Source organism: Delphinus delphis, chromosome 5, assembly GCF_949987515.2.
Source record: "Delphinus delphis chromosome 5, mDelDel1.2, whole genome shotgun sequence".
NCBI classification, from domain to species: domain Eukaryota; kingdom Metazoa; phylum Chordata; class Mammalia; order Artiodactyla; family Delphinidae; genus Delphinus; species Delphinus delphis.
Genome location: NC_082687.1, coordinates 14184932 through 14212061, shown reverse-complemented (window position 1 = coordinate 14212061; position 27130 = coordinate 14184932). Strand labels below are relative to the sequence as shown.

The following is a 27130-nucleotide window of genomic DNA, read 5'->3' as shown; positions in this document are numbered from 1 at the left end:
ACACTGATGCTAACCAGATACTTCAGAAATAAACATTTTTTGATACAGTTGAGGTTAGCATCTCCCTGACTTTGAATCTTGTGGGGATTTTTTTTTTTTAATTAGAAACGATACATCATTACAGCTGTTTGAGATTTTAAGAGCAGTTGTTGGTTTTCCCCTCCTTTTACAAGGAAAACAACAGTGAAACCATCTGTCTATTCCTTAAATAAAACAGGAGTTTAAACATTATATCATTCCTTGAAGTAATTCCATAACAGTTCAGAGGGAGCTGTGGTAACAAATAAGGCCAATAAGGAAGGAAAGCAGGGCAGGTATGAATATTTACATGTCTTCAGAGAAAAAGCAGCAGGATTATGGCTGTGGGGCCACAGAATCTCCTCATTCCTTTTCACTTGCTTCAGAGGCATTCTGGGAAGTTCCCTTTTGATTCCTAGGTCTTATGTGACTGCTTTTCTCTTTTGCTATTCAGGAGTAAGCATGCTGGTTCCCGCTGGGGCCATTCCCCAAGGGAGAGTCTACGAAATGTATGTGACTGTACACAGGAAGGAAAATATGAGGTAAATATGCTTTTTCTGGTGCACTTGACTTTATCAATGTCTGACTTGGAGGAGAATTGTACATGAGAAAGAATAAACCCAACATATTTTTGTCCTTATTGCCCTGCTTCTGGCATGTCCTTTTTCACCGAGACCTGTAAAAGGTCAGTTTTTACTTCTCTTTATCTTTGAAGCTCCGGACACTTTTGCAGATCTTAAATATGGGCAGAAGGCTAGAGATCTTTTCCCAAGTGGAAATGTGGCCATGTTAACTGAAAAAAAAAATGGCCAGAAATGTGATCCATAGATTGTGCAAGAGATGCAAAGAGACATAAGCTTCATGTGGCCTGGTTCAGGAATCCATCCTGTTGCCATTATAGGGTTAAAGGCCACAGAGAATTAGACAACCCCTTAATCCCTGATTTGCCATCCCCACCTCAGCCTAGCACTTTATTCTCACCTGTAGATTCTTCTTTTTGGGACTGTCTTCTAGCTTTTAAGTGTTATCGACCTCTCCTTCTTATGTTTAGCACGTATAAAATCTATATTTCTAAATGGATCTAGGGTTGATTAAAACTAGATTGAATCCAAGGGCTATTTTGAATGTGTCATAATCGTAAAGATGAAGTTACTTTAAGTAAAAATAGCAAGAGGAGTTTCAAAGTCCTAAATTCAGTTTTCAGTTTGGCTTCTAACAAATTGTTTCTGGTCTTTCTTGATGAGTTCTCACATAAAGTGTGTGTGTTAAACAGTGCCTTATAGGCCTGACTGATGAATGCTTCTAAAGTGCACTGAGATCTTAAAATAAGAGATGACGTTGACATGAAGATCCTTACATGTAATTATCATTATTTTTCTTAAGGGGAAAGGCATTGGTTCCTCTGCCCTGAGCTCTGAATGCAAAGCACGAGTGACAAATGTAGAACTAGGTTTTCATTGTAAGGCATCATACCTTTTCTCTTCCCCTCTGTCATCCTCAGAAAAACATCTCTTTTTAGTCTCGTTCTTCAGTAGCTGAAAAGCTCTTCCATGATGCTCTCAGGTGGAGATGTTGGTATTTATAATCTGTAGGAGCCAGAACATTGTTTTCTTCAGGTGGTGTACTTTCACCTACACAAACACTAGCCTAAGAAAATAATAAAAATTCCTTGAGCATTATTCATGTGCCTTAAATTTGAGCAAGAGAAAATCACAAAGAGGCTTGTATTTGCTCACATCAAATATTCATTTTTCCATTCTCAATGCAAAGTAACATTCACAGGCCCTCAGAGTGCCCTTCTTTTGCAGCAGGAGAAATGAAGATTAGCAGACTCCAAGATTCCCTTTATATTTTTGTTTACTTCTTTCTTTTGTCCGGAGTCAAGGTTAGCACTAAACTAAGTACATCTGTCCCTCAAGGCCTTTTGCCAACATGGATGTTTTGTTTAAACAGAAATGAGTATTGGCTTGTGCTTTATGCTGAGACATAGTGAGGTGTTCGTGGTCTCTTTATTTTTCATCTGATCACCATTATCTTTAGAAGATCAAGCCTTAAGGGGCTGCTGCAGGGCATGCTGAAACTGAAAGACATGGGCACTCAGGTGCCTCATATGATTTTTCTTCCCACAATTTAGTCCGCACCCTGACCAGGATAATTTTACACTTTGGATGAAGGAGGGAGAAAACAGGAAATGGATAAAGCCAGACACTTCTGCTTTTAGTTTCCTCTGCCTTTGACTTTAAAGAAAAGGAAACTATAAATCACTCTTGCTATGCCTACCACCTGAAGTTAGGTGCAGAGGGAATTGCTCTAGTAAATTTTGTGTGCATCAAAGAAGTTCTGTTGATAAAAATGAAGCTAGAGGAACCTCAAGATCTCAAAAGAAAATATACACACAGAAGACCATGAAACAAGGAAAAAACAAAAGGCAACTGTCGCAAATAAATGAGAAAGTCCTCTCCACTAATTTTCTGTTGTGAACTAGATACGTTTTTCTTATAAAAACACAATGACAAGAATGTTGTCTTAGGGTATAGTGATAATACAAAACATAGCTACCATATAGTCAGCATACTTTTTTTTGACAAATGATGATAAGATATACAATACTTTTTATTATAACTTTCATATAGTCAATTGATTCTCCCAGAAGGCTTTTACTGAGTTTTGCCAAACTCTTTTATGGTTATAATTCAGCCACAATTGGACAAAATCAGGCTATGAATAAATGCTTTATTACTATCTGATTTAGCAAAGAATTTATGTTTTTGATGAACAGAGGCAGTTTTGACCTGCATGTTCCTTGTTATTTTCTTTTACATTTAAGACCAAAGTGAAACAAAAAAGATATACCTTGGAACTTCACTTGTTCGTCAATGACATGAGTGAATTCTTTGGGTAGTCTGATGATAGTTTTCGAATACTGGAAGAATATGCTTTGCCTCAATTTTTTGGTGCTATTTACGATGTACATCTACACACACGATATACTTTTAACTGCATTAACATTTTCTTAAGTCTAGGAAGTCAACAAAACAATAAACTTTAATTTCATTTATTCCTCACTACAACTCTGCAAGTTATGATGAGCTCCACCTTTGAACGTGAAAAGACTAGGGCTCAGGGAAATTGTCACAGAGCCAAGGTTTCACAGTTAGCAACTGAGGGAAGGCAGAATTCACACCCAGCTTATCTCCACGAAAAGCTCCTCTGCTGACCTGCCATCCCTCCTCCATAGCACCCAGTACACAAACAGAGCCTCTGCCTTCGTATTATAGAGCATTGCGGGACACAGCTTCTTTTTACTGCTCACCAAAGACCCTTTCTAGCCTCACCTGATCTTAGAACTTCTTTCAGAGAAGACACTGTGGGGACAACAGGAGATATGTTACTTCAAGGCGTTTATAGGAAAATTCTGATTGTTTTTCTCCATTTTCCCTCTCTCTGATGGCCTTTATTGCATCCCAAACTGGGTGTTTTTCCAGCTGGATGGTATCCAGCTAGTCATCTGGTGTTGTGAACTGTCTAAAGGGAGGTGTGAACTTAATTGCATGTGGCAAGTGAATGTGACAAGAGGGGGCCTTATCATTACGGAATATGCTCTAAAAGAAAGCACGGGATAGCAGATGAGCAGTCTGAATGAGCTGCAGAAACGGGACAGGCTGTCTCTGACCAAAAGGGATCTGAGCTGTGAGGCTGCGCTCGTGATTTCTACTTCTTCTGCTTTACACATCCCTGGAAAGGCTGCAAAGCCTCCCCCCCCCCCGCCACGCCCCCGTGGATAAAGTTCCCACAATTAACGGCACTAACATGGACCTTTTTTGCCTTGTTTCCAGCAGCAGTTTAAAAAAATGAATCTGACTCAGACTGAAATTTTGCCTTTCATCATTTCTTATTGAAAAACGAATTGAAGTTATGAACGTTAATTTTTTTCTTTCTCTGTATTCTGTACTTGCCTAGCAGTTTTCTCAAAAGGCCAAAAAATCAATTTAGACATTCCAAATATAAACTGTGGGGAACCATGGAAGGTCTTTGAGCAGTCAAGTGCTGCAGGAATAACAGTGCTTTTAAAAGATTGATGTGGTGATGGTGTGCAGGATGAATTGGTAAAGGAAACAGAAAGACCCCCCTCAAAGGCTGGGGGCCCTGGTTGGCCCATGGCAATAATCAAGGTGTGAGGGGTGGAGGGAAGGAGCCAGGCCTGAGTCTGGAGAATGGAAAGAAAAATATGTTTCAGAAGAAAAAGTGTTTCACAACTGATTAGAAGTGTGGCAAAACACAAAGAATGTATTTAGGAATCAAGCCCTGGGCACTGCGAAAATTGTGAGAGCAATACGAAGGGGTCAGAAGCAGCAACTGGTTCAAGGAGAGAAAGGACAAATTCTGATTTAGCTGTGCACGGTGTGCGCGAAAGGGGACGTAGGATTCTTGCTGGAGACGCAAATGGGAAGTCACCAGTGAGTGGATCTTCCAGGGAAAAAGTGCAGAGGCAGAAAGAAGAGGACTGGGGAAAGAACTTTGGGAAATATTCTTATTTAAGGTTTGGGTATGATGGGCAAAACTAAATAGAACGTGAAAGGATAAGGCAGATAAATAGAGTTGGCATCTAGCAAGGTGCTTAATACATAGTTGCTTCTCAATGAATATTTTTGAATGAAAGACTGAATGATTGTAATCATAATAGGAACAAATCAAAGGTAAAAAGAGTTTCAAGATGGCGGAATGATTGACAGAGGTATTACTAAAATTAAACTGTAAAGAAGGAGAATGATAATTTAAAAATTATTGGATTCGTCAACTCTAGGACATTGGTTGCCTTAAGGATTTTTTTTTTAAGGATGAAATCGCAGTAGGAAGCATTTAAGGTGTTAGTGGTGAGGCAATGAAGACTATCGTCATATTTACTGCATATAAATAATAAAGTAAAATGTTAGGATAGTGGCCAAAATGTCTTTTGTATGTAATCATATAGCAGAAAGTTTTCATTTATTTTAATGTGTTGTTTGGAACTTTGTATAATAGTAGGTGACATTTATTATTTCTCAGTGAAACTCAGTGATATTATCCTTTTAGGTAGAGTCCTGAATTTCTTGTTTGAAGTAACAGCTATAAAAAGACTGAAGGTAGAGGGCGGAAGGGTGTGGAATCCAGGTATATTTAAATCTTATTCTCTCACTGTTCTCCACAGTGTTTATTTATTGAAGTCCTACTTCTAAAGAAATGATTCAAGGTGATTCTTTTCAATGGGAGGAAAATTGTTTTTAAATAAGTGGATTAAAAAATGAGAAAATAGAAAACATAAGATTAGAAAGATAAGATAAATTCAGGTGAGCAGTTAGAATATAAAATATCTGGTGGAATTCCCAGCATATTTCTTATTAGTAGGTCATGAATTTACTATTTCAAAGCTTTCAAGAGGGAAACATGGTAGGTTATAAGATCCATGTGTCCAAAAGGGGAAAATATGCCTGGAGGAAGCTCAATTATTTCTCCTTCGGTTCCTCATAAAGAAAAAGAAAATTTTTTTTAATACAGTGAACAACATTCAAAAGATCAAAATAGCAGTGAGCTACACAGGGCTACTTCTGTTAGTGTCCCTCAGTGTGAGTAGATGATATAAAGCCCAGGGATAAATTCGGTAAAATGATTCCACAAGGATTCAGCAGTTCAATCCAGGGCACAGTATTTAGCTGTTCAGGCTTAATCCAGGGACACATTTTGGTCTGTCTGGGGAAATGGGGGCACGCCCTTCAAAGTGGCTTCCATAAATATTCTTTTTTGCTCAATTGATCTTTTGATAGCAAGTGAGTTAGATATTCCTTGTCAGATACCTAGACAAGTATTTCAAGTTGCCGGTTATACATGAAACTGTGTGCTTTAAAAGGCAGCTGAGCCTAGGGTGGGATTGTCATCCTGAGGGACCTGACAGAAGACATGTGTGTTAATAGAAGGCATCTCCTCTCTACACAGAGGTAGATGGAGAAAGATTCTTTTCAGGAAGCAGTTTTGAGCTTGCTGTAGCAAACAGATCACAGACATTTCTCAAGGCCGTAAATCTAGATAAGCAACCCAGAATATACCACTGTGTGAAAGAAACCAATTGACTTGTTTTGGGATCCTAGCTTTGCCTATGACTAGCTTTGTGGCTTTGGGCAAGTGTGTTAATTTCTCTAGCTTTCAGTTTCCTCTTTTGGGGAAAAAAAAAAAGGTAATATAAACACTTATCTTGACTACCTTAGCAGGTGTGCCCTGGGCAGCAAATGCAATAGCTTTTATGAAAGTTTTGGGAATTGTGCACTTATGTGTAGGAGGAGTTGTCCTCGCTGATAACAGCAAGCAAAGGATAAGAAAATCTGACAGGAAACTAAAACTCCTCTCCGAGGGCTTTGTCCTAGAGTCCTCAGAACGCATCCGACATTTACCATGATATTATCCTTGTTGGACTTTGAAAAGCCTTTAAAACTTTAATCATTGTTCATTACTGGATTTCTACTTAATTGCTGTTTCTGCAGCTAATTTTTGCTTTGAGTTTATTTCCATATCATCTGCAATTAATATTTACAGAATGTTTGCTTAAATATCTTAGAAAACACATGAGACATAATGAAGTAAAGCCCTTCTCTGCAAAAACATAAAACAGAATTTTTTTATATTTATTTTATACTATTTTTGTTTTATGTATTTTAATATCCTCCCTTTACGTAAATAAAGGAAATGTGGATTTAAATGCTCTGACCTTTGGTTTCACATAGTTAAATCTTAACCTTCCCTAGGTGGCTCCTTCCATATATGCTTGGAAATGTTTCCAATTTCAGGGCTACTTCTTTCATCTTGAAAACCCAAAAAGATTCTTATCATTATTACTTCTTTGTTTTCCATTCCCTGTTATGAATTCCACATCACCAATTCCCTATTCATTACATTCTTGCACCTCACTGGGTAAATAAATTCTTTTGACACCTACTGCCCCTTCCTTCCCTTGCTATCCCTCCTCCAAGAATGGTGCCCATCAGTATTGCATGCCAGGGGAGTGCAGGTCTGACGGCACCCCAGCGCAGCAGGGAGTCTTCTCCCTTCTGTTCCAACTCAGTGATGAGAAGAATCCCTCCTCCTCCTGCCTCAAGCACCCGCTGCTAACAGCAGACTGAGAGACAGATGCTTCCAATCCCCAACTCTATTGCAAGGACCACTTGAAATGGATTCCACTTTACTCTCTTTCTTTAAAAGTTTAATGCTCGTTCTCAAGATACACTTGTAACTAAAAGGTAAGGGTAGCGCGCAGGAAAATGCAGCCATTGCTTTTTTTGCCCCGGTAGGAAAAGTAGAATTAAACAAGAGTATAGTTACTGTTTAAGGCAGATAGTGTAATATCAACTGTGGCACAATGAAAGCAAGACTTCACTCATGTTCTAAGAGAATGAATTTCAGACTGGAACAAAGGAGGACAAATTGCGTAAAGGGGAAATGAAAACCAAAAGGGGATAGTAGTGAGTTCTCAAGCTACCACTCACCTTATAATTCCAAATATAAGTACATTTCCAAGTACTTTGATAACTTTAGATTTAATAAAACTATGTTATTATTCAGTGAGAAGGGAGATGATATTAAAAGACTAAAAAGAGATAATTTAAAAAAATCTTTTCCTAAATAGGAGGAAAAGAAAGTCACGGGTTGGGAGATTCTAGTGAAATTTTAGAATAAAAGAAGAAGCACTGATAGCCAAGTTTTACTAAGGGGAAAATATGCCAAATTTTAACTGAGTTTTTAGCACTGATGATAACAATCACCAAGAACTTAGGAATTTCTAAGATTTGACCTTACTTGTGACCTACCAAGTTGGCTGCCACAGTTTTGTAGATGCTGATAAATGACACAAGACTCCTGAGTCAGAGACAAAGGATACTTTATTGCTCACAGCAAGAGCACTATCTAAAGTATTTCCATTTTTGTGCCAGTTTCCCAAGTTCTGAAAGGGTGATGTAAAGACAGTCAGAGGACATCTACACACTCAGTGGTTCCATTCCAGGAATATACCATTGAGTTTAGGGAACCTGAGGGTTTTATAATGGGAGGTAGACATGTCTGCCATTTGCTCCAGAGGTAAGCACTATCTTTATCTTCCAAGGAGACTGCTATACAGTTGTCTTGAAAGACAGTCGGGACCATGCAGAAACATGAGAGATGCGTGGAGAATAGTTTTCCAACAATATGAAAAAAATAATAACAGCTTCTATCATTCATTGAGTGTTAAGTGAGGGTAAGCCATAGATAGAAGCTAACTTCTAGATTATGTGGTATTTCTATATTAACCATAGATAAAGACTAGAGGAAAATCCATTTCAAGTGACTGTGGCGATTGTAAAGGAATTTGATATGACCTTTGTAATATCCATGTGAATGAAATGGAAAGATATGAACTGGACAATGTACATTTTAATGGGTTTGTGTTTGACTGTACTAAACTCAAAGTATTGATGTCAGACTAGAGAGAGGTTTCAAGTAGTGTCCTTGAAAAGGTCTCTGTCTTTGCCCTGTTCTTGTATTACAGTGTTATCAGTGATTGGAATGAGAACATAAATGGCAGGCATATCAAATTTATGGAAGATAAAAGACTAGAAGAGATAGCCAATATATGGAGGAAAGACATAGCATTAAGAAATAGATGACGTGAAAAATTTCCTAAAACAATTAAAGTAAAATTAGATGGCTAAATATAAATTTCTCTGTATAGGTTCAAAAGCCATCATTGCAACCACAGACCTACAAAGAGAGACTAAGAGCCTTTCATGTTAGGAATACATAGTGGTTAGCTTTAACAAATTACTTAACCTTCTTGGGGCTTCATTGCCTCCTTTTATAAAGGACATGTTTAACCATGTTATCTCTTATCTTCCCATCTAACTCAATTCTGCTAAATAATATAAATAATTGAGAATGATCGAAGGCAACAATTTCGTGAGGCACTGATATAACTACATATCCCAAGCAGAGAAAACAGTAGTCCCCCTATACTGTATACCTGAGAACAGTCAGCCTTCTGTATCTGTGAGTTCTATATCTGCAGATTCAACCAACCTTGGATCAATAATATTTGGAAAAAACAATTTTTTCCAGGAAGCTCCAAAAACCAGAACTTGAATTTGCAGCACACTGGCAACTACTTACATAGCATTTACGTTGTATTAGGTATCATAAGTAATCTAGAGATGATTTAAAGTATGTGGGAGGATGTGCATAGATTATATTCCATTTTATATCATGGTTATATAATTTTTTGGTTATAAATGGTTATAAAACTTTTATAATGGTTATATAATTTTTATATAATGGTTATATGCCATTTTATATAATACTGTGCCCTTTTATATAGGGAACTTGAACCTCCAGGGATTTTGGTGTCTGCCGGGGGGTCCTTGGAACCAATCTTCCATGAATACTAAGGGGTGACTGTCTTACACTCATTTCAAGATGCCACACTCTAGGGAAGATAGTGAAACACTGACAGACATCTCTATGAAAATAAAGATAGAATTATAGGGAGAGATCAAGAAACCATGCTTTTCTAGTTGAAATTGCAAAAATTGAGGCGCTTTCATCTGGAAGAAGATGACGTTTCAGAGATACCGTAATAATCTCTAAGTGCTTGAGAGGCTCTTTCATGCCAAAGTGGAGAGAAAGCCGGTCAGGATATGTGGAGAGAAGTGTCAGGAAGACAGATTGTATTCATTCTAAGTATTGAGTTGATAATAGATGAGTTGACCCCTCAGTAGTAGTGGACTGCAATTTTGGATGAGTTTAAAGCACTAACCACATGTCAGCATCTTGTAGAGAAGCTCTGTGCTTGTTGGCCCTGAGGGCCCTTCCTCCTCTAAAATTTTGTGAGTCCAGGATTTCTTAACTCATGCTATTCTGACAACATAGTTGTATTGTTTTTGCAAAGGCATTGGTTGTAGTCCCAGCACCAGTGCTTGTTAGTTGTGAGACTTGGGGCAATCCACTCAACGCTTTGGGGCTACTTCCTCACATATCAACTGACAGCTTGGGTTAATTTATTCATTGGCTGTTGGTTACAATCTTGTTGGGGGAAAAAATAGGCAATTAAAAAAAAAAAACCATGTAAAAATAAAGAATTTGGATCTTTGAAATTCGTTCCACCCAAATTCTCAGAGTATGAAGTATACATGTAGAGAAACATCATTTTAAATTGCTATAGAAATACAGTTCTACATTCTTTCTTGGTCATGTTTGAAAAAAATGAATCTGCTATACTAGCCTGAATTATTCCTGAAAGTCATTTGGAAGAAGTTTAGCTCTAGGGTGTCCTTATTCTAAAGTGATTTTTTTGAAGTGTTTTTCAAGTTAGGTCCTAAAAACACGGAAGTATGTAAAACTCTGTGAAACGACTGGCAAGTATTATCAGAAAAGATGCTTATGTAACTTCATAAGGACCCTGTTCCTTCTCATTCCATCCTGAAAGTATCAGTACATGAATTCAGAGGAAATTAGCAAAGGCAGACCTGTGTCTGAAGGGAGGGATCAAAGATATGCAGGCAGATTCACTATTATTAGAAAGACCTCAAGTCTTGCAAGATCAAAGTCTTGGTATAAAGTGCATGTCTTCCCATTTAATTCTGCCTCAACCCCACCACTGCCCCCTGCCCCCGACAAAAAAAAAAAAAAAAAAAAAATCCAAGAAGAAGCTATTTGTGCAACTTTAGATCTGAAATCTCAGTGAGTACGTAGTACATAAATACTATGGAACTTGCATGACGCAGATCTCTGCTCTCCTCCTAGGCCGCCCATGGAGGACTCTCAGACACTCTTGACCCCTGTGGTGAGCTGTGGGCCTCCAGGAGCTCTGCTGACCCGCCCTGTCATCCTCACTATGCATCACTGCGCAGATCCCAATACCGAGGACTGGAAGATACAGCTCAAGAACCAGGCAGCGCAGGGACAGTGGGAGGTGAGCTTCTGTTGAGATAAAGATAGAACCCAGGAGCAATCCATGCAGATAAGCAAGGGCAATTATGGGAAGGCTTTTATTTTTAAAGCAACACATGAGTGGAATTTTAGCTTATACTCAAAATGAAAGAGAGAGGAACAGAGAGAGGAAGACAAAGAGGAGAGAGGGGGAGACAGACAGACAGACACTGGTTCCTGAGTGTTTTATCTACTGACTGATAGGCACAAAGAAAAAGATGGTCAAGCATTAGCTAACTCATAGGGAAGGTGTACTTAAGAGTCTTACATAAGTCCCATTTGCATATACATACTATCTTGGGAAGGGAAACTATATATATATATTTTATTATTTTAATTTTCAGGTAGAGAAACATTGCACCTGGGTCAGAAAATGTTAGACACTTACTTGCTAACAGGTCCCAGGAATATAGGTCTGAACTTAACCTGGCAAAACAGGAAGGGTGTATCCTAAGCTCCAGTACAATGAAGAACGTCTTTGGCAACTTGACTGTCTGTAACTGCTACCATCAGAACTTCTTAAGGACAGTGCCTTAAACAGATCGTGTTCTTTACATCAGAACCCTGCAGTTAGCACCTGAAATTAAGTGCAAAAGGATGTGTTATATTTACCATGAATATTTTATACCTAATACCTAAAAAAAAATGATTTGTGTAGTCATTATAAAGAGAATTATCCAATATGCATGTTGGATATATTTTGTGATTACTTACAGTATTTTTCTATTTTTATTTATTTATTTATTTATTTTGGCTGCATTGGGTCTTCATTGCTGTGTGCGGGCTTTCTCTAGTTGTGGAGAGCGGGGGCTACTCTTGGTTGCGGTGCGCAAGCTGCTCATTGCGGTGGCTTCTCTTGTTGCAGAACATGGGCTTTAGTAGTTGTGGCTCGCGGGCTCTAGAGCTCAGGCTCAGTAGTTGTGGCCCATGGGCTTAGTTGCTCCGTGGCATGTGGGGTCTTCCCGGACCAGAGCTCGAACCCATGTCCCCTGCATTGGCAGGCAGATTCTTAACCACTGCGCCACCAGGGAAGTCCCTCAGTATTTTTCTTTTAGGAAAAAAAAATATGCATGAACACTCAAACCCCTAATATTTTAGGAAGAAGTAGTAGTGGAGGTAGAAGCGTAGCAGGGCATACCTGGAATTACCTGGAGTGTCCCCTCTATATGGATGTGCTCTCCTCTTGACCACATGAAGGTGAAGGGTCACTCATTGCCAGAGGTCCTGAATTGACGTCTAGGGCTATACATTACGTTAAGAGTGGACTTTACCAGATCTAACTTCAATTCCATTTAAGTTTAAATGATTTATCTCAAAAACATCCCGAAGTCTTTATCTCAAGGGATCCTAAATTATTTGCACAATTCTCTGCCTACTACCCTAATACCCTATTTCTGGATTTGAGTAATAACAACAATAATAAGAGGAAAAGAAAAAAAAAGATGTGAAGAGTAGAGGAAGGAAGTCCTTATGAAAACACTCTTCTATTTGTGACAGGAACATGGAGCATCTTTAGTCTCCACCATTTCTTCTAGGAGATTTTTTGTAACATGCCATCAGGAAATGACACTTGAGCCTTGCCCTTGCCGTGCTGGAGAAGGCAGCTTCTCTGCAGGTGTCCTTTTGGGGCTGGAATAAACGTGGAAGTGCTGAGCTCCTTTTTCTCCTTTCCAGTTCAGTTTAAGCTTTATCTTTGGGTACAGGTTTAGCTGAAGAAATGATTTCATGGATGCTATTAAAACACAGTCCTTACTTTAGCTTGGGTGATGTTGCATGGCCTAACTAACAGCTACCTGAGGTGGCTCCTTTCATAGCTTTGTCCAGCCCCAGGGACTCAATTTATGATGAAACATTTGTTCATGTTTTTGACAAATAACCATTCGTTCACCATGATCCAGGCCCACTGAGATACAGTATGAAGCAAAGGAACTATGGTTGCTGTCTCTGCAGAGATTAAGTAGCCTAATGCAGAGGCTGAATCATGCCCACACATGGGTTTTATTTCTCCCAACTGAAATTTTCTTTTAAATTTGAATTAGTTAAAAGTTGGAAGATTTCACATAATAATCTGCACTTACAGCCTCTCTTGAAAAACTAAAGGCTGTGTCCTCACTGGTCCTGCATTCCTGCCATGCCTGGTACTTTTACTGTCAGCATCTTTGCCATAGACATCTTTACCACAAGCATTTTTGCCACATAACTAATTGGCCTTAAGGCAATTTTGCTGTAAAAGATAAAATAACTGGTGGACAGTTCGGTTTCAACTGGTTGACAGCTTGGTTTCATCTCTCCACTGACACAGTACTACCATTTTTAATATTACATAAATCTGAAAGAGGCCAATGGTCAAAAAGGCACCGAGTCGAGCCCACATGTCCCATAGAACTTTGGAACATCTGTCAAGGGACATGTAACAATATGTACCAAGAACAAACAACAGTGCAGGGGCTTCCACACCGTAATACAAAGCTCAGTTATAAATATGCATCCCAGTATGTGGAAACTGATTCCTCTCTTAATGAAGAAGAAATTTTAGCGAAAAAGAAAAGTGGAATGCCAAATGAGGAGCTGAACCAACAAGCAAAAATATGTATACTACTACAAATGAAAGACTTTGAAGACAAGTGCTTAGGTGCAACCCACTAAATAAAATCATTTGTTTGCACAGTACTGCCATGAATCTACACACATTTCAAATGTTTTAAAATATTTTGTAGTTCATAATAAAGTCTTTCTACTTTTGTTATTCATTTTTCATGTTTTTTTATTTTTGTTAATGTCCCTCTTTTATTTATTGCTGTTTCATCTTTTACAGCAAAATTGCTTTACAGCCAATCAGTTATGCGGCAAAAATGCCTACGGCAAAGACGCTTACAGTTAAAGTACTGAGAGCCCACCCCTGCATGGGCGCAATGGCTGAAGCCAGGCGGAGACTGAGCTCTTTAGACAGGCTTGTGCTCTGCTTCACCACAGTCTCCACCACTCCTTATTACCCTCTGCCCTACCTGCTTCACACGTTCCTGTTACCATTCTGCCCTGGGAGGCATGTGGAATTGTGACCCTTGTTTTATAGATTCTATGCTTGGTCTTTCAGATGATTTCTTCTGTGGCCTGAGTCATTTGGTTAAATCAAAACCTAGTTACGTTAGTAACTATTTTTATAAAACTCATCAGTTTCACTTATTTTTATTTCTTGCTGAATGTTAACAATCTAAAACGTGAGACTGCTTAAAGGCTTACATGAAAAATAAACAGAAAAATAATGTGTCAAATGCATAGAGTTTGCCATGCTGTGCTTTTCGCAAAGTCCAAGAGCCCAGATTATGAGGAAAAGCAGTGTATTGCTTTGGAAAGTAAGTGATGGGTGAGTTTGGAAGAACTTAGTAGAATGGTATTGCATAATTCTTTGATTTCCCTAATTCTTTTTTAAAAATTCTTTTCAAACCCCTAGATTTTCAGGGGAAAATACTATGCTCAAATGACATTGAAATAAGATAGTACTTTTGGATGAAATTAGCAATTTAGAGATGAAAGCAAATGATCGGAAACAGATAATCAACTCAAATATGCTGAAGTTAAAAGGATACCTTATACATTTCTTTTGGAATTTTAGGTAGATTCCAGCAATGTAGATTCCTAGAAGATCAAAAAAGACTAAATGAAGATCTTCTACATAAAGCATGTTATCAGCATAAAGGCAAGGGAAGTAAGGGAGAGAATGATTAAGAATGGAAATATTGATAGAAGTATAATAAAGTCAGAGAAAGAAAAAAAGAGCAGGAAAAGGAGTAATCAGAACTTGGGAGGAGAAGTGCTGATCTGTGCACCCCTGTTGGCCACCGTCATGGCAGCCAGGAGGCTCAGTCGCTGCCCCTTCCTTCTCGTCCCACAGGATGTGGTGGTGGTCGGAGAGGAAAACTTCACCACCCCCTGCTACATCCAGCTGGACGCAGAGGCCTGCCACCTCCTCTCCGAGAACCTTGGCACCTACTCCCTGGTCGGGCAGTCCACCACCAAAGCAGCCACCAAGCGCCTGACGCTGGCCATCTTCGGGCCGCTCTGCTGCTCCTCTCTGGAGTACAGCCTCCGGGTCTACTGTCTGGATGACACTCAGGATGCCCTGAAGGTAAGTGACTCCAGCCTGACCCGCCCACCTCACACCTAGAGACGACGTGCGTTATGTACGCGCACCCGTGTGCGTGAACACAAGTGTCTGGCCCCAGAACATGGCACTTACAAAAACAAATTAGACATTTCTTGAAGCCACGCTGATAAAGAAGCTGTTTCCATTACGCTGATTCCTCCCGGGGGCTACTTTTGTTTATTACCCTCCTTGATTTCTTTTAATGAAAAATTTAGAGGTGGAAGAATTTGGCAATGAGACCTGTGGATGGTAAATAATCTGCTTCCTTGTGTGTCTCAGCTGTGTTCTTCCTATAAAAGGAACTGGCATAATTGCTCACACTCTATGTTCCTCTTGTGTGCAACTTCCTTATATGCTCTCCCATTCTTTCTATGAGGACCGTGAGGGAAGAGGGTTAGCATTTGACAACAGGCTGCTGCTTTACAGAATAAAGAGGCTTAATTCTCGGTGCCATTATTGCCATTCATCTTCTCCCATTTGAAGCTTTAAAGGATATAGTAAGTGCCTCTGAAGAAGTTATGATCTGGAAAGAGGAATAAAAGAAGTATGCAAAGGATTACGAAGCAAGTCAGAGTGTGACACATGCCGTAGATGAATGCAGAGCTCTGTGGGAATTCAGGAGAAGGAGGCATCATATTATTTTGAGAACATCTGAAAAGGAGCTAACATTTGAGATTGACCTTAAAGGAAGGCAGGGTTTGGCCAACAGTAATGGGGAAAAAAATACAGGATTTCTGGGTGAAGGGAACAGCATGAAGAAGCACAAAGGGAACAGTGAATACAGATTCTATGCGGCATGTTATTTCCAGAAAGCCTAGAATGATCGATAGGAGGTTTTTTGGGATGGACCTTGACAACCAGAGAGAGGAGTGGAGATTCAGTTTCTTGAGTTAATGGAGAATCACTAGAGAGATGTAACTAGAAGATAGACATGACTGGAAATACATGTTAGAAGTACTAGTCTGCTGTCAATGAAAAGATAGAATCGAGTCAGGAAAAGCATGGTAGAGCTGGAGTGAAGACAGAGGAGTTAGAGGAAGGGAAGAGGTACGAAAGCCCTATTAAGTAACTCTTGCAGGCCCTGGTGACTAACCCTGAATGGGTGGAGCAGAAGATCAAGTCTGCCTGTAAGTAACCGTAGCAAACTCAGGGGCAGGTAGCTCTGGACTGTGGATATGGTGACTTTGCCTTTGGAATATTGAATTAGAGGTATGGATTAGACATCAGGACAAAGGTGCCCCATGGACAGTTAGAAATATAGGGGTGGCTCTTTGAACAGAGAGCAGTTCCTGAGACAGAGACTCAGGAACCAACTATATAATATTGATATTTGTCCTCCATGGTGATTGAGGAGAATATCAAGGGAGAGTAGAGGGAGAAAATAATAATAAAGCTAATAAACATCACCGAGAATTTCTTATGTGCCGGGCAAGATCCTAAGTATCTTTTCTTAACTCATTGAATCTTTACGACAACCTGTAGGACACCATTATCCCTATTTTACAGATGTGCAGGGCACAGAAAGGTTAAGTAAGTTGCCCTAGGCCACACAGCTGCTGAGTGGAGAAAGCAGGCTTCATTCCCCGGGCAGCTGGCTGCAGTCTGGACTCTGCTCCTAAAGTGGGCTGCTCGGAGAGCCACACCCTAGAGCACAGGGACCAGGGGAGCCCTGCCATTGCAAGGGACGAGGAGGGCAGCCAGCAAAAGACCTACAGAAAGCGGAGTACCCGGAGGAGGAAGGGGAGAAGTAGGAGAAGGATGCATCTAGGAAGCCAAGAGAAGAATTTTTTTTTTTTTTTTTCTGAAATTCAGGGTATTTCCTTCTGGAGTTTCCATCCAGAGAATAGTTCCGGGTCATGAAAACTGAGTGTTGTAGGTTGTGTCCATGGAGGAGATGAGACATATTCGGTCCCTGGGTATATTTTTGATGGTTGAGCCTGTAGGAGTTTCTGATGTTAAATAAATGATGCGAACACACAGCTCTAGTGTAAAGCTTAAGGTTATGTCTTTTGTATTCCTTGCAAATGCGATACTGTTAAGGCACTGTCTGGATAGAAATCATCGTAGGCTTAAATCCTTCTTAGGAAAAACTGTATTTGTAGGCGAGCCATGGGGTCTGATTAAGGCAAATCTTCTTAATAATTCAAAGAGAAATCATTGCAAAAAGCATCTGTGGAAGATCTACATCATATTTGAAATATCTGAAACACATTTTATATTCACACAAATAGTTCTTATACTCAGTCGCTCTCGACCTTTCTTCTCAAAAGACGTACAATCCATGCAAAAAAAGTAATATTTCATAAAATAATTTTGATTATGTTAATTAGTGAAAAGAGATGAGAAAGACTGACAAACAGGTTTGAGAAGTAAAAACAACCCAAGAGCAGTTTATATCATGGTCAGTGCTTTCCAAATAGACATATATAAATTCTCAGCATCTGGGGATCCAGCACTTAGTCTGAAAGAAAGATGAATAATGGATAAGGCTTTCTTGTACCTCATGATCGTTTAATAATGCAGAAGTACCAAAATCCTAGTTATAGGTAAACCAACATACCGAAGAGACAGCTCAGTCCAGCCAAAACTGCCTCATGCCCATGCTTGAATGGGAACTTTGGGGCCGATTAACTGAGAAAGGCCCTTCATTACCTAAATTCTGCCCTCTTGGCACCTCGCCTGCTAATGCTCCCGCCAGCCTCTCTCCCATCGCCCTGCTCCTCTAATTTACCCATAAATACTGTCTTTTGCATCTCTTCTCCAAATACCTCCTCCTTCAGGCCCACCGCACTCCTCACTTATGCTCGTCCTAAATCCTAAATAATAATTCTCTATCCAGCGCATGTAGGAATCAGTTGGGAAGCTTTAAAAAGAGACTTGTTGGAGGGTCCCAACCCAAAGGTTCTGATCTGATCGATGTAGGTATTGGGTTTGGTTTTTTTTTGTTTGAGCACTGCCTGGGTTATTCTACTGTGCAACCAAGGTTAACATCTATTACACTAAACAATTTCAGGGGTCTTTTGGGAACTTTAATCCTACTTAGGACACACTTTCCTGTATCCTCAAATCATTTTCTCACCCATTCCTTCACCTGCTCACATTAACTGCAGCTGGATCTCCCAACTAACACGTATCACTTACAGTCCCTGCAGTGAGGACCACACCCCAACCACAAGTCCAAGAGGAAAAGTTCCAATACGTCTCATATCCCTGACCACTTCTGGGGCGTCGCTCTACTTCTGGGCTGGCCTTTTGGTTTGTTTTCCTTTATTCTGTTACTCTGTGTTCCATTACCCACTTCAGTTCCTCAGCACAGAGTCCCCTTAGTTCAAATCTTCACCCTAGCGGTACCTGCCTCGTCTTCTTTCTTGCCCCTCCTTTTATTCCCCTCATCCTCTCAAATTCAAAGTCACCTCTTATTCACAGTTCCTTTGCCCAAATAGTAACCTTTACATCAGTCTTCATTATCTACCCACTAGTGTAGATGTACTGCATCCTCAGTAGGAACTGCACCAAGATCTCCACCAGCCAAGGTCTCTACCTGTGAAAGCATCTGACCTGCCATCTCTCTCCCACAAGGTGCACGAAAGCTGCTCTTTGTTTTGAAGGAAAACCTCCGTCAACTGTCCCTGGTCTCCTGGTCCACAAACCTTCATCTGCTCTTACCCGTATCTACCGGGAACTCACTTCCACTCAGAAATCTCTTGCCATCTAAAGCTGCTGCAGGCTTTTCTAATTTCCATCGCTACATATGACCTCCACTGAACAAGCCCTCTGTGTCTACTTGCGGCCTGTTGAGCTTCTCTAAAAAAAATCACAAATTCCTGATGGAGTCCATTATACTGTCAAGACATCTGCCCTAAGCTGTGGCTCTCCTGCTTCTCCACAGTCCTTTTATGTATTTCTCCTTGACTCATGAGATTTCACACAGCACTTCTTCCGAGCCTCTCCCACTCTCCCCGAATCCCTGACGGTACCGCAGCCCCTTCATGTGTTGCAATGATCTAGCACCTGTGGTACCACTCAAGGGACACTCCCTCAGCTGCTGTCCTTTACCTTTCAAACCTTTTATTTCGGCCTCTTCTCACCTAGTCTGGGCTCTGATGAAAAGGAGCTCGACTTCCTTGTTTGGGCTTTAATCTAACTCCTCCACCACCTGTGTCTCCAGCTAGCCAGTGATGCCTGCAAGTGGGCCTTCCCAGACTTGACGTTTTCTTAGAGTTACTACTGCGGACTGGGGATTCTTTCTGAATTGCAGAAACCCTCACAGAAGGTTGGACGAGGGCAGAGAGGGAAGCTCAGTGCGGCACTCATTCTCGAGGGTCAGAACTACACAGTCTGGAGAGCTATTAGAAAGAAGACTGGCCCCGTGTCTGGATCTGAACATATTGATAATATTAATTCCCACTTATTATCATATTGTCCATGTGGATGGGGAAAAAAAAGATACCACATCAGTCAGTCTCAGCAACCCTGATGCATTCTTTCATCTTCCCACCCACCTCTTTGAGTTTGGTAGCTTTTGTAACAATTTCCCTGAGTTTTGTTAAACCTGGAAGCAAAAGTGGTCATCTGAAACTTAAAAGCTGTATTTAGCAACGTGGAAGCATTAGTGCTGAATTAGAATGCTGGCAGTGACTGCTGGAGTAAAAGTCAAGGCTGCCAGGAGACAGTGGAATTCTTTTACATACCTTTCAGGTGTTTTTTGTTTGTTTTGTTTGTTTGTTTCCATGCATGTGCTAGAAGGACCAGTGAGAGCAGTGAGTGAGTTGAGTTCATGTAAAGGGATAAAGGTGCTATGAATTGTGAGAATACCTTAGAATCAGTTCCATTCTCAAATAAAGAGGTCACATCTATTGAAAGGATTGAGTTGGGTAGGTCACAGCTTTTCTCGTTACCTCCTCTTCAGGTGATTAAAGTAGTATTGTTTTTTTCCTTTCACTGTTTGCAAAGACTTAAATCCTAATATAAATAGACCAGAAATTAATAGAGAGCAAGGTTATATTTGGGGTAAGTTTAAAAACACTTCAGGGAGAAATACACATCAGCATTGATGTAAGTAATTTCTGTCCCACTATGTTAGGGGTACAATTATAAGATTCTCCTTTCCTAATAAAGGGTTTTATACTAAACTCTGAACCTAAAAGAGGAGTTATTTGCATAAAATATGAGTAGTCTCATATCATAACATTCAACGTTGTTAATTGAAATTCTGACAAATGTATATGTGATACAAACCAAATGACGTGTACTAGCTTTCTTTATGTAGTCATTTGGCATGGGAGAGAGTCGTCTTTGGATTACTTCATTTTTCACATACCCTAATCTAGGCTGTAACATAGTAACTCTGTGAAAAATCGTTATTATGAGAAAAGATGAGAGAAAAATGAGAGAGACACTGAAAATGAAAATAGGAATCCTAGTTGAGAATTGCATGATACTCAGTTTCTTGGGCCACAGTCGTAGATAGTCATAGGTAGCCCATTACAAGTTCTGTCTCATCCTGAAACCTGGTGCTTCTTCACCCGTGTCCTTCCGATATCTCCTCCATGGCCAGCTGTGACCCTGCTGAACCAAGAACACCTCACGCCTGCCTCTTCTGGGCCAACAAAGGCTGGCCCTCCATTGGATTGGCCCCATGAACCATATCTTTTCTTTCACTTCCCTCAAAGCACCTCAAAGCTAGCATAACCTATGTTTCATATTCTCAGGATCCTGGTCTCTGGAATTATATGAATATATTCATACATGTAACACATGCATTAGATAGCAGCAACAACAAATGTGTTAAAGGTGACAAGCGTGTTTTCCCTGCTCAGTGTATGGAAGCAAGTGTGGTGTCAAAGGAAAGCCTGAGTCCAGCTGGCCGACTTGGTTGCTTCTGCCGCTCATCAGCTCTGTGGCCCTGGTCATTGAACTTGACCTCTTAGGGACTTCATTGGGTCTGAATCAGGGACCCTTAAAAGATTGAAAGAGAGTAAAGTTATTAAACTTCCTGGCATAAAACAGTCACTAGATAATGTTAATTGTGCCTAGGTGGGCATTTAGATTATAATGGCCTTTTGAAGATAAGGGCTCAGTGAAGATATTAACTCTAATTGTGATCTAATTGTGGGGTGAGTGTCAGGTTCGGTAGCAGGCTGGTTGGTCAGCTGTTTAGGGACAGGGTTATTTTTGGTGCCTCTAAATTTACTCCATCTTTATCATCTTCTCATGAGACTTGGCTCTGGCCCCATCATATATTTTCGAAATGATCTGCAGTGCTGAATTCATGTTTTGAGAGGGGGGGGGGAAAGAGAGAAGATGAGATAGAAGTTTTGGTAGATGAAGTAATGAGTCCCCAAAGATACCTGCACACAAATGTTACCTCACATGGCAAAGGAGACTACAAACATGAGAGTATAGACCTTGAGATGGAGAGATTATCCTGGATGGTCAGAATGGGTCTGATCTCATTACTTTGTGCTTAAAAATGGGGAACCTTTCCCAGCTATGGTCAGAGGGAAATATGACCATGAAAGAAGGATCAGAGATGTGCCATTGCTGGCTCTGAAGAGGGAGGAAGGGGACCACAAGCCAAGGAATGTCGGCGGCTCTGGAAGTTGGAAAAGACAAAAAAGCGGATTCTTCCCTAGAGCCTCCAGAAAGGAAGGCAGCCTTACTACCACTTGATTTTAGCCCAGTGGGACCTGCGTCAGACTTTTGGCCCACAGAACTGTCAGGAAACAAATGTGTGTTATTTAAGTCACTTAAGCTTATGGTAATTTCTTACTGCAGAAACAGGACACTAATATAGAAGTTAAAAAATAAATGTTCAAGGGTGAAAAGGAATACAAGAGTGACTCCAGAAGTTCTAGAACAATCTAAAAAGTCTTATTCCTAATACTCAGATGTGTGAGACCATCTTTTCCTTAGAAGTAAGCCCAGAGGTGGACAAGCCACACGGCGACTTCCCTGGGTGCTGCCCTTCGGCATTTTGCTTCAAAGGTGTCACAAACTGACCTGACTGGGCAGCTGGGAGTGGCAGCTCAGACCAAGCATCCGTGGTGACAGCAGCTGTGGGAACAGCAGGCAGAGCCCTAGAAATAAGGTGGCTTGACAGGAAATGTTTGCACATGGTCACCCGAGTCCAACTTTGTTATTATTAGGGACAAAGTACGGGAGGCAAACTCAGGGGGAGAGCGGAGCACCCCAGCATGAGCCCGGAAAGAGAAAGTGTGGCGAGGCTGGGCGCCTGTGACGATGACCCAAGCAGGTGGGAGAGGCCGGCTGACGGTCAGATGTTGCCACAGCTGGCCGTGCAGCCCCAGGGAGCTGAGCTTGGTGTCGCTGGGAGCTGGCACGGGGCAGGAGAGACGGTGGCCCTGCCTCTTTGGCCTCTGCTTTGGAAGAGGACGGCCCACTGCTGTGATAGCGACAGCAGAGATAAGATAGCCTCTGGCAAAGAGAGACATTCCTCATCCCCAGATGACAGGGGCAGGTTCCAACACAGGTTTAAAGAGTGAACAGGAGCAAAGGAGGTTCCATAAACTCTGATGGGAGGAGATGTGATTTTTATTTTTAAAACAGGCAGCACAGCCCTTGAGGGTTGGTCTTTTGAGGTCTGACCTGTGTGGCATGTTGAGCGTCTGCCGGTGTGTTCTTTGTGCCTGGAGAGCCCTGAGTCCGTATGGCAGAAGCTTGGTGGAGGTGGGCACGAGTCTCCAAGCGCACGACTTGGCCTTCCGTGCTTGGTCCAGGGCCCGCCCTGCGTGAGCGTGGAGTGAGGGTTCCTCCCCCTGGAGCCGCAGGGCCAAACCAAAGCGAACACCCCTGGCGTGCAAGGCTGGCTGCTGCTCCATTCGCTGCCCTTGGTGATCTTGCCCTGTGGAAATCTTAGCGCGTCCCCAGGAGAGCTGCGTCTACCTGCCCAGGCTCCAGGCGCTGCCCCCAGGCTCCCCGGCAGCGGTGAGCAGCCGATCCAGGGCTCTGGGCTTCTGTCCAGAGGAAAGAAGGCGAGGACAGGTCCCATCCAGACAGCACCGAGAAAGGAGTGAGAGAAAACGGAGCAAAGCCCTGGCTTCACCGCCCCCACCCTTCTCTTCCAGAAGCGATTTGAATGTGTCATACGGGATTTAAGTTTCATTATTTGTGTCTTCCTTTCTGTAGCCGGTAAGAGTCGTTGGAGGGAAAAAGAGAGAGACGAGAGGGAGAAGCTAAAGGCTGGAGAACCCACAAATTGGATTGTATTCCTGAGAAACCAGATGTTAAAAAAAGTGCCTTCGGGCTTCCCTGGTTGAGAGTCTGCCTGCCGATGCGGGGGACATGGGTTCGTGCCCAGATCCGGGAGGATCCCACATGCCGCGGAGCGGCTGGGCCCGTGAGCCATGGCCGCTGAGCCTGCGCGTCCGGAGCCTGTGCTCCGCAATGGGAGAGGCCACAACAGTGAGAGGCCCAAGTACCGCAAAAAAAAAAAAAAAAAAGTGCCTTCAAAGAAGGCACAGTTGGGAGCAGCGGTGCGAGAGAGGAGGCGCGTCCTCGAGCAGGGCCAGGGGCGTCCGAGCGCAGGGCGAGGGGGACGGCGGACGAGGGTGAGCACGGAGTGCAGAGGCAAAGCCAGGGCCCGGTGCCTCACGCAGGTCCTGGGACACAGTCAGTGCTTTGCACACAGACGGAGACTCGTCACGTTCCCGAACATGAGCTTCAGGCATCTCAGCGTAGGCAGCCCCGCCACCGGGGGCACTCGTGTGCGCTAGCTGTGCGGCTGACACCTGCCCGGGCTGGGAAGGGCCGGGAGGAGGAAGAACACGGGCGGGCGGCAGCGGAGGCAGGCGTGGTCTGGCCCGGCAGCAACGCGGAGTGAAGAGCCGTGGGCTTAGGGGGCCGGAGGGTAGGAGTCGCAGGGCTCCTCCCGCGCGCCGTAATGAGGGCGCGGCGCCCGGGGTGGGGGGGGGAGTGGCGCTGGGTAGAGGCCAGAGGTGCTCCCTTTGTGCGCGCAGTCCTTTAAAACAGCTTGCGTTTTTTGTGGCTCTTAAGCGGCCAGGGCTAATGGCTTGGCATGGATAATGCCTTGGCTTAATTGGTTATTGTGAATGCTCCTTGTTTCTCCTGTGGAGTCCCTCGTCCCTGCCTTTCGAACAGTCCCTCACAGGCTCCTTGAATCCATACAGCCCGTGCTCAGGGCCACCGGGGAGCCTGCGTTCCCCAAGCAGCCACCACACTGGGAAGCGGCTGCCCCACGGGGTTGCCGAGATCCCGGCGGGCTCCGGCTCTGACGCACAGGCCTGCTCCCTGCGGCATGGGGTTCACGTGTGTGTTCCCATGGAAGGATGGGCTGGAGACGTTTCTGTTGATAACTGACCCCTGCAAGAGTCTTTCAAGGTTACGCTGGAGGGGTGGAGATAGAACTGACAAGAAAGGCAGAAAGGGACCCCTTCTATAGAAGCAGAGCCCGAGCAAGGCACCGAGGCAGGGGTGCTTCCGGCAGGGAGGACAGCCTTTGCAGAGGAAGGCGACATCTCTATTTCTGAGAACAAAGAGCCTAGACGATCCTAATTCCTGTTACGGCATTTCTTTCCAAGGTCACGATATTTTTCTTAAGTCTTCCTAACTCTTTTGACCTTAAATATATCTGTTCCTTTCCTCTCATAAGGTGTGTGAAATATCCCAACTTTGGGACGCAAAAGCAGCTTAGAGCTGGGCACACTGCGTTGGGGTTACGTGTTTATATGTCGGTCTCCCCACAGCTGAGGTTTGTGAGTGTGGTTGGAGGCTGGGACGGAGGCTGACTTGTGTGTGCGTCCCAGAACCCGACGTGGTTCCTGGCAGGTGTGTTGAATGCTCCCAGGAAGATTAAGGAGAGGAAAGCATGTGACTCTAAAGCTGTATTTTGTTGATTCACACGTCTGTTATTTGTATGTTCTCTGTATCATGTATAATAACCAAAATGATGTCATGCAGAAGGAATTCAGAGAATCAAGCTTTTTAAAATGTTACATTAATTTTAAGTGGGATCAGCTATAAAATACCTGAAATTATGATACTTAAACCATAACAGTTTGGAACAAAACCCCGAGGAGCCTATCAAGTGGGCTTGCCTCTTCTGTTTTCTGACGTAAAATTTATACGTGGGATTTGCTGTATGTGGCAGGTCGTCTCCCTCTCGTGTGGCTCTAGGTGATTTTAGTTTCCAAGGAGTTGTTTTAGTTTTTGATCGTAATATCTTTAATTCACACTTCAGTGTTTTTAATTTGTGCTTTGGTTATTGTCTTCTCCTTTATTTTGTTGTGTTCCCTTGAAGTTGAACATCCTGGGTGCGATGATACCAGTTGCTACTTTTCAGGAAAAAAAGGTTAAATTTAAGTGTGGTAAGGATTCTTCTTACTGAATCATTTACTCCTGGCTGATTTCTCCCAAAGTACTAGTGGAGGGACAGCTGCCCCAGCCAGCAGTCTCCAAAATGGACTTCACAACCCCCAGGCCAATGAGATTTGGGGGGTAAAAATAGACACTATTAAAGACTTCTGTGTCTGTTCATCTTAGCACATACTTTTAACCTTAGGTATATTTTATAACATTAACATATTGATGTGTTAATGTAGGTATATAACTTATAAAGAAACAAACAAAATGCAGGCTTGGTTTCTTTTTGATTGATGGCATGTGCAGTCAAATATGTTTCGAGACCTTGCTCCAAGCATGGATGCGTCCTGGTGAGCAGTTCATCTCTCACCAGGGTTCCTGTCCATCTGAACGGGACAGAGAAGTCAGGTTCCTCCCAGCTGTTTGCAGCAGCTTTGTGTCGCTCCTGGTTAGCGGAGAGATGGAGAAATTAAGAATATGGAGAGAGTGTGTGTTCTCCAGCACCATGTTCTTTAAAATGGCACTTTACTTGGTCCCTTCTCTCAAAAAAAGGCTTGAGCCAGCCCAGTCTCTTTCCTCACTGGGAGAACCCTTTACCATGACTTTCGGGGTCAATGCCGAAGAAGCCAAGGAGTGAGCCTTATTCTTGGGCTGCCTCCTACGCAGACTTTGCACTCACAATGTGGTACTGTATTAGATTTGTTGACCTCAAGGTCATGGCCAATAGGCAGTTTAGGTTTTTTTCAGTGGTCATCCCTGCCAAGAAAACTGATCGTGTCCTCCATCTCCCCTGGCGATCTGTGTTGATTGTAGGAATGGGGTGTGGATTATACATTGTTGGGTACGGTTACCTCCCGGAATACAATGCGTCTTCTTTTAGACATCCCAGGGAGATAATTTGGACATAATGAAGATCTATAGTAATCAGATAATTACTATCGATTGCTCTTTGGATGTCTTGATGAGGTAATTAGGGTGTACTGGAGAGAAGCTAGAACTGATTGATTGGCATGACTGTAATCTCAAAGATTTCTAATTATGTTTCTTTTCTTCTAATGGCTTATAAACAAACATCATTTTAGCTTTAGAATTTGTCAGGTGCCAGGTTCACCGGGAACATCAGCTTTCTCTATTATGCTAACTAGACCCTGAACATGATCAACATAAGCTCATTACGCCTTCCTGCTGAAGCAGAAGAAACTGCAATTAACCCTCGCTTTTCTTATCCGTCTTTATTCCCGCACGGCCAGATTCTCCTCGAGGACTGGAGTGTGAAGTGTTGTGGGAGGGTGTTTCATGAGGAGCGTGTACGGCTCTGTGCTGGGTACGTCTAGAGGCCTATGGGGACTCATGGAGGCTGCTGAGCTGCGGGCACAGCAGAGCCAGGGCACAGTGACACAGCGTCTGTGTCGGGGTGGCTGAGTGCTGTCTCCTGTCACAGGTAACAGCCGCTCATCAGCCAGCAAGGTTGAATATTCTCAACGTCAGTGCTCTCAAGCAGCTGGACCACTCCCATCTCTCTGTCAATGTGCTATTGCCTCATGTCTTCCATTACACACTAACTAGAGGAGTCCCCGCCTGAGACCACATTCCACATCACCCTCATATTCCCTACACCTTATAGGACCTTTTGGCAGCTTGCATCAT

General features: G+C 42.4%; 1 protein-coding gene across 1 annotated transcript in view; it reads left to right on the top strand.

Moving 5' to 3' along the window:
* Positions 1-27130, top strand: part of UNC5C (unc-5 netrin receptor C) — a 395930-nt gene that overhangs the window by 357176 nt on the left and 11624 nt on the right. Inside the window, exons 10-12 of the mRNA XM_060011612.1 lie at positions 473-560; positions 10813-10981; positions 14891-15124. Of these exons, the coding sequence (XP_059867595.1) occupies positions 473-560; positions 10813-10981; positions 14891-15124 (491 nt within the window). The remainder of the gene's footprint in view (positions 1-472; positions 561-10812; positions 10982-14890; positions 15125-27130) is intronic.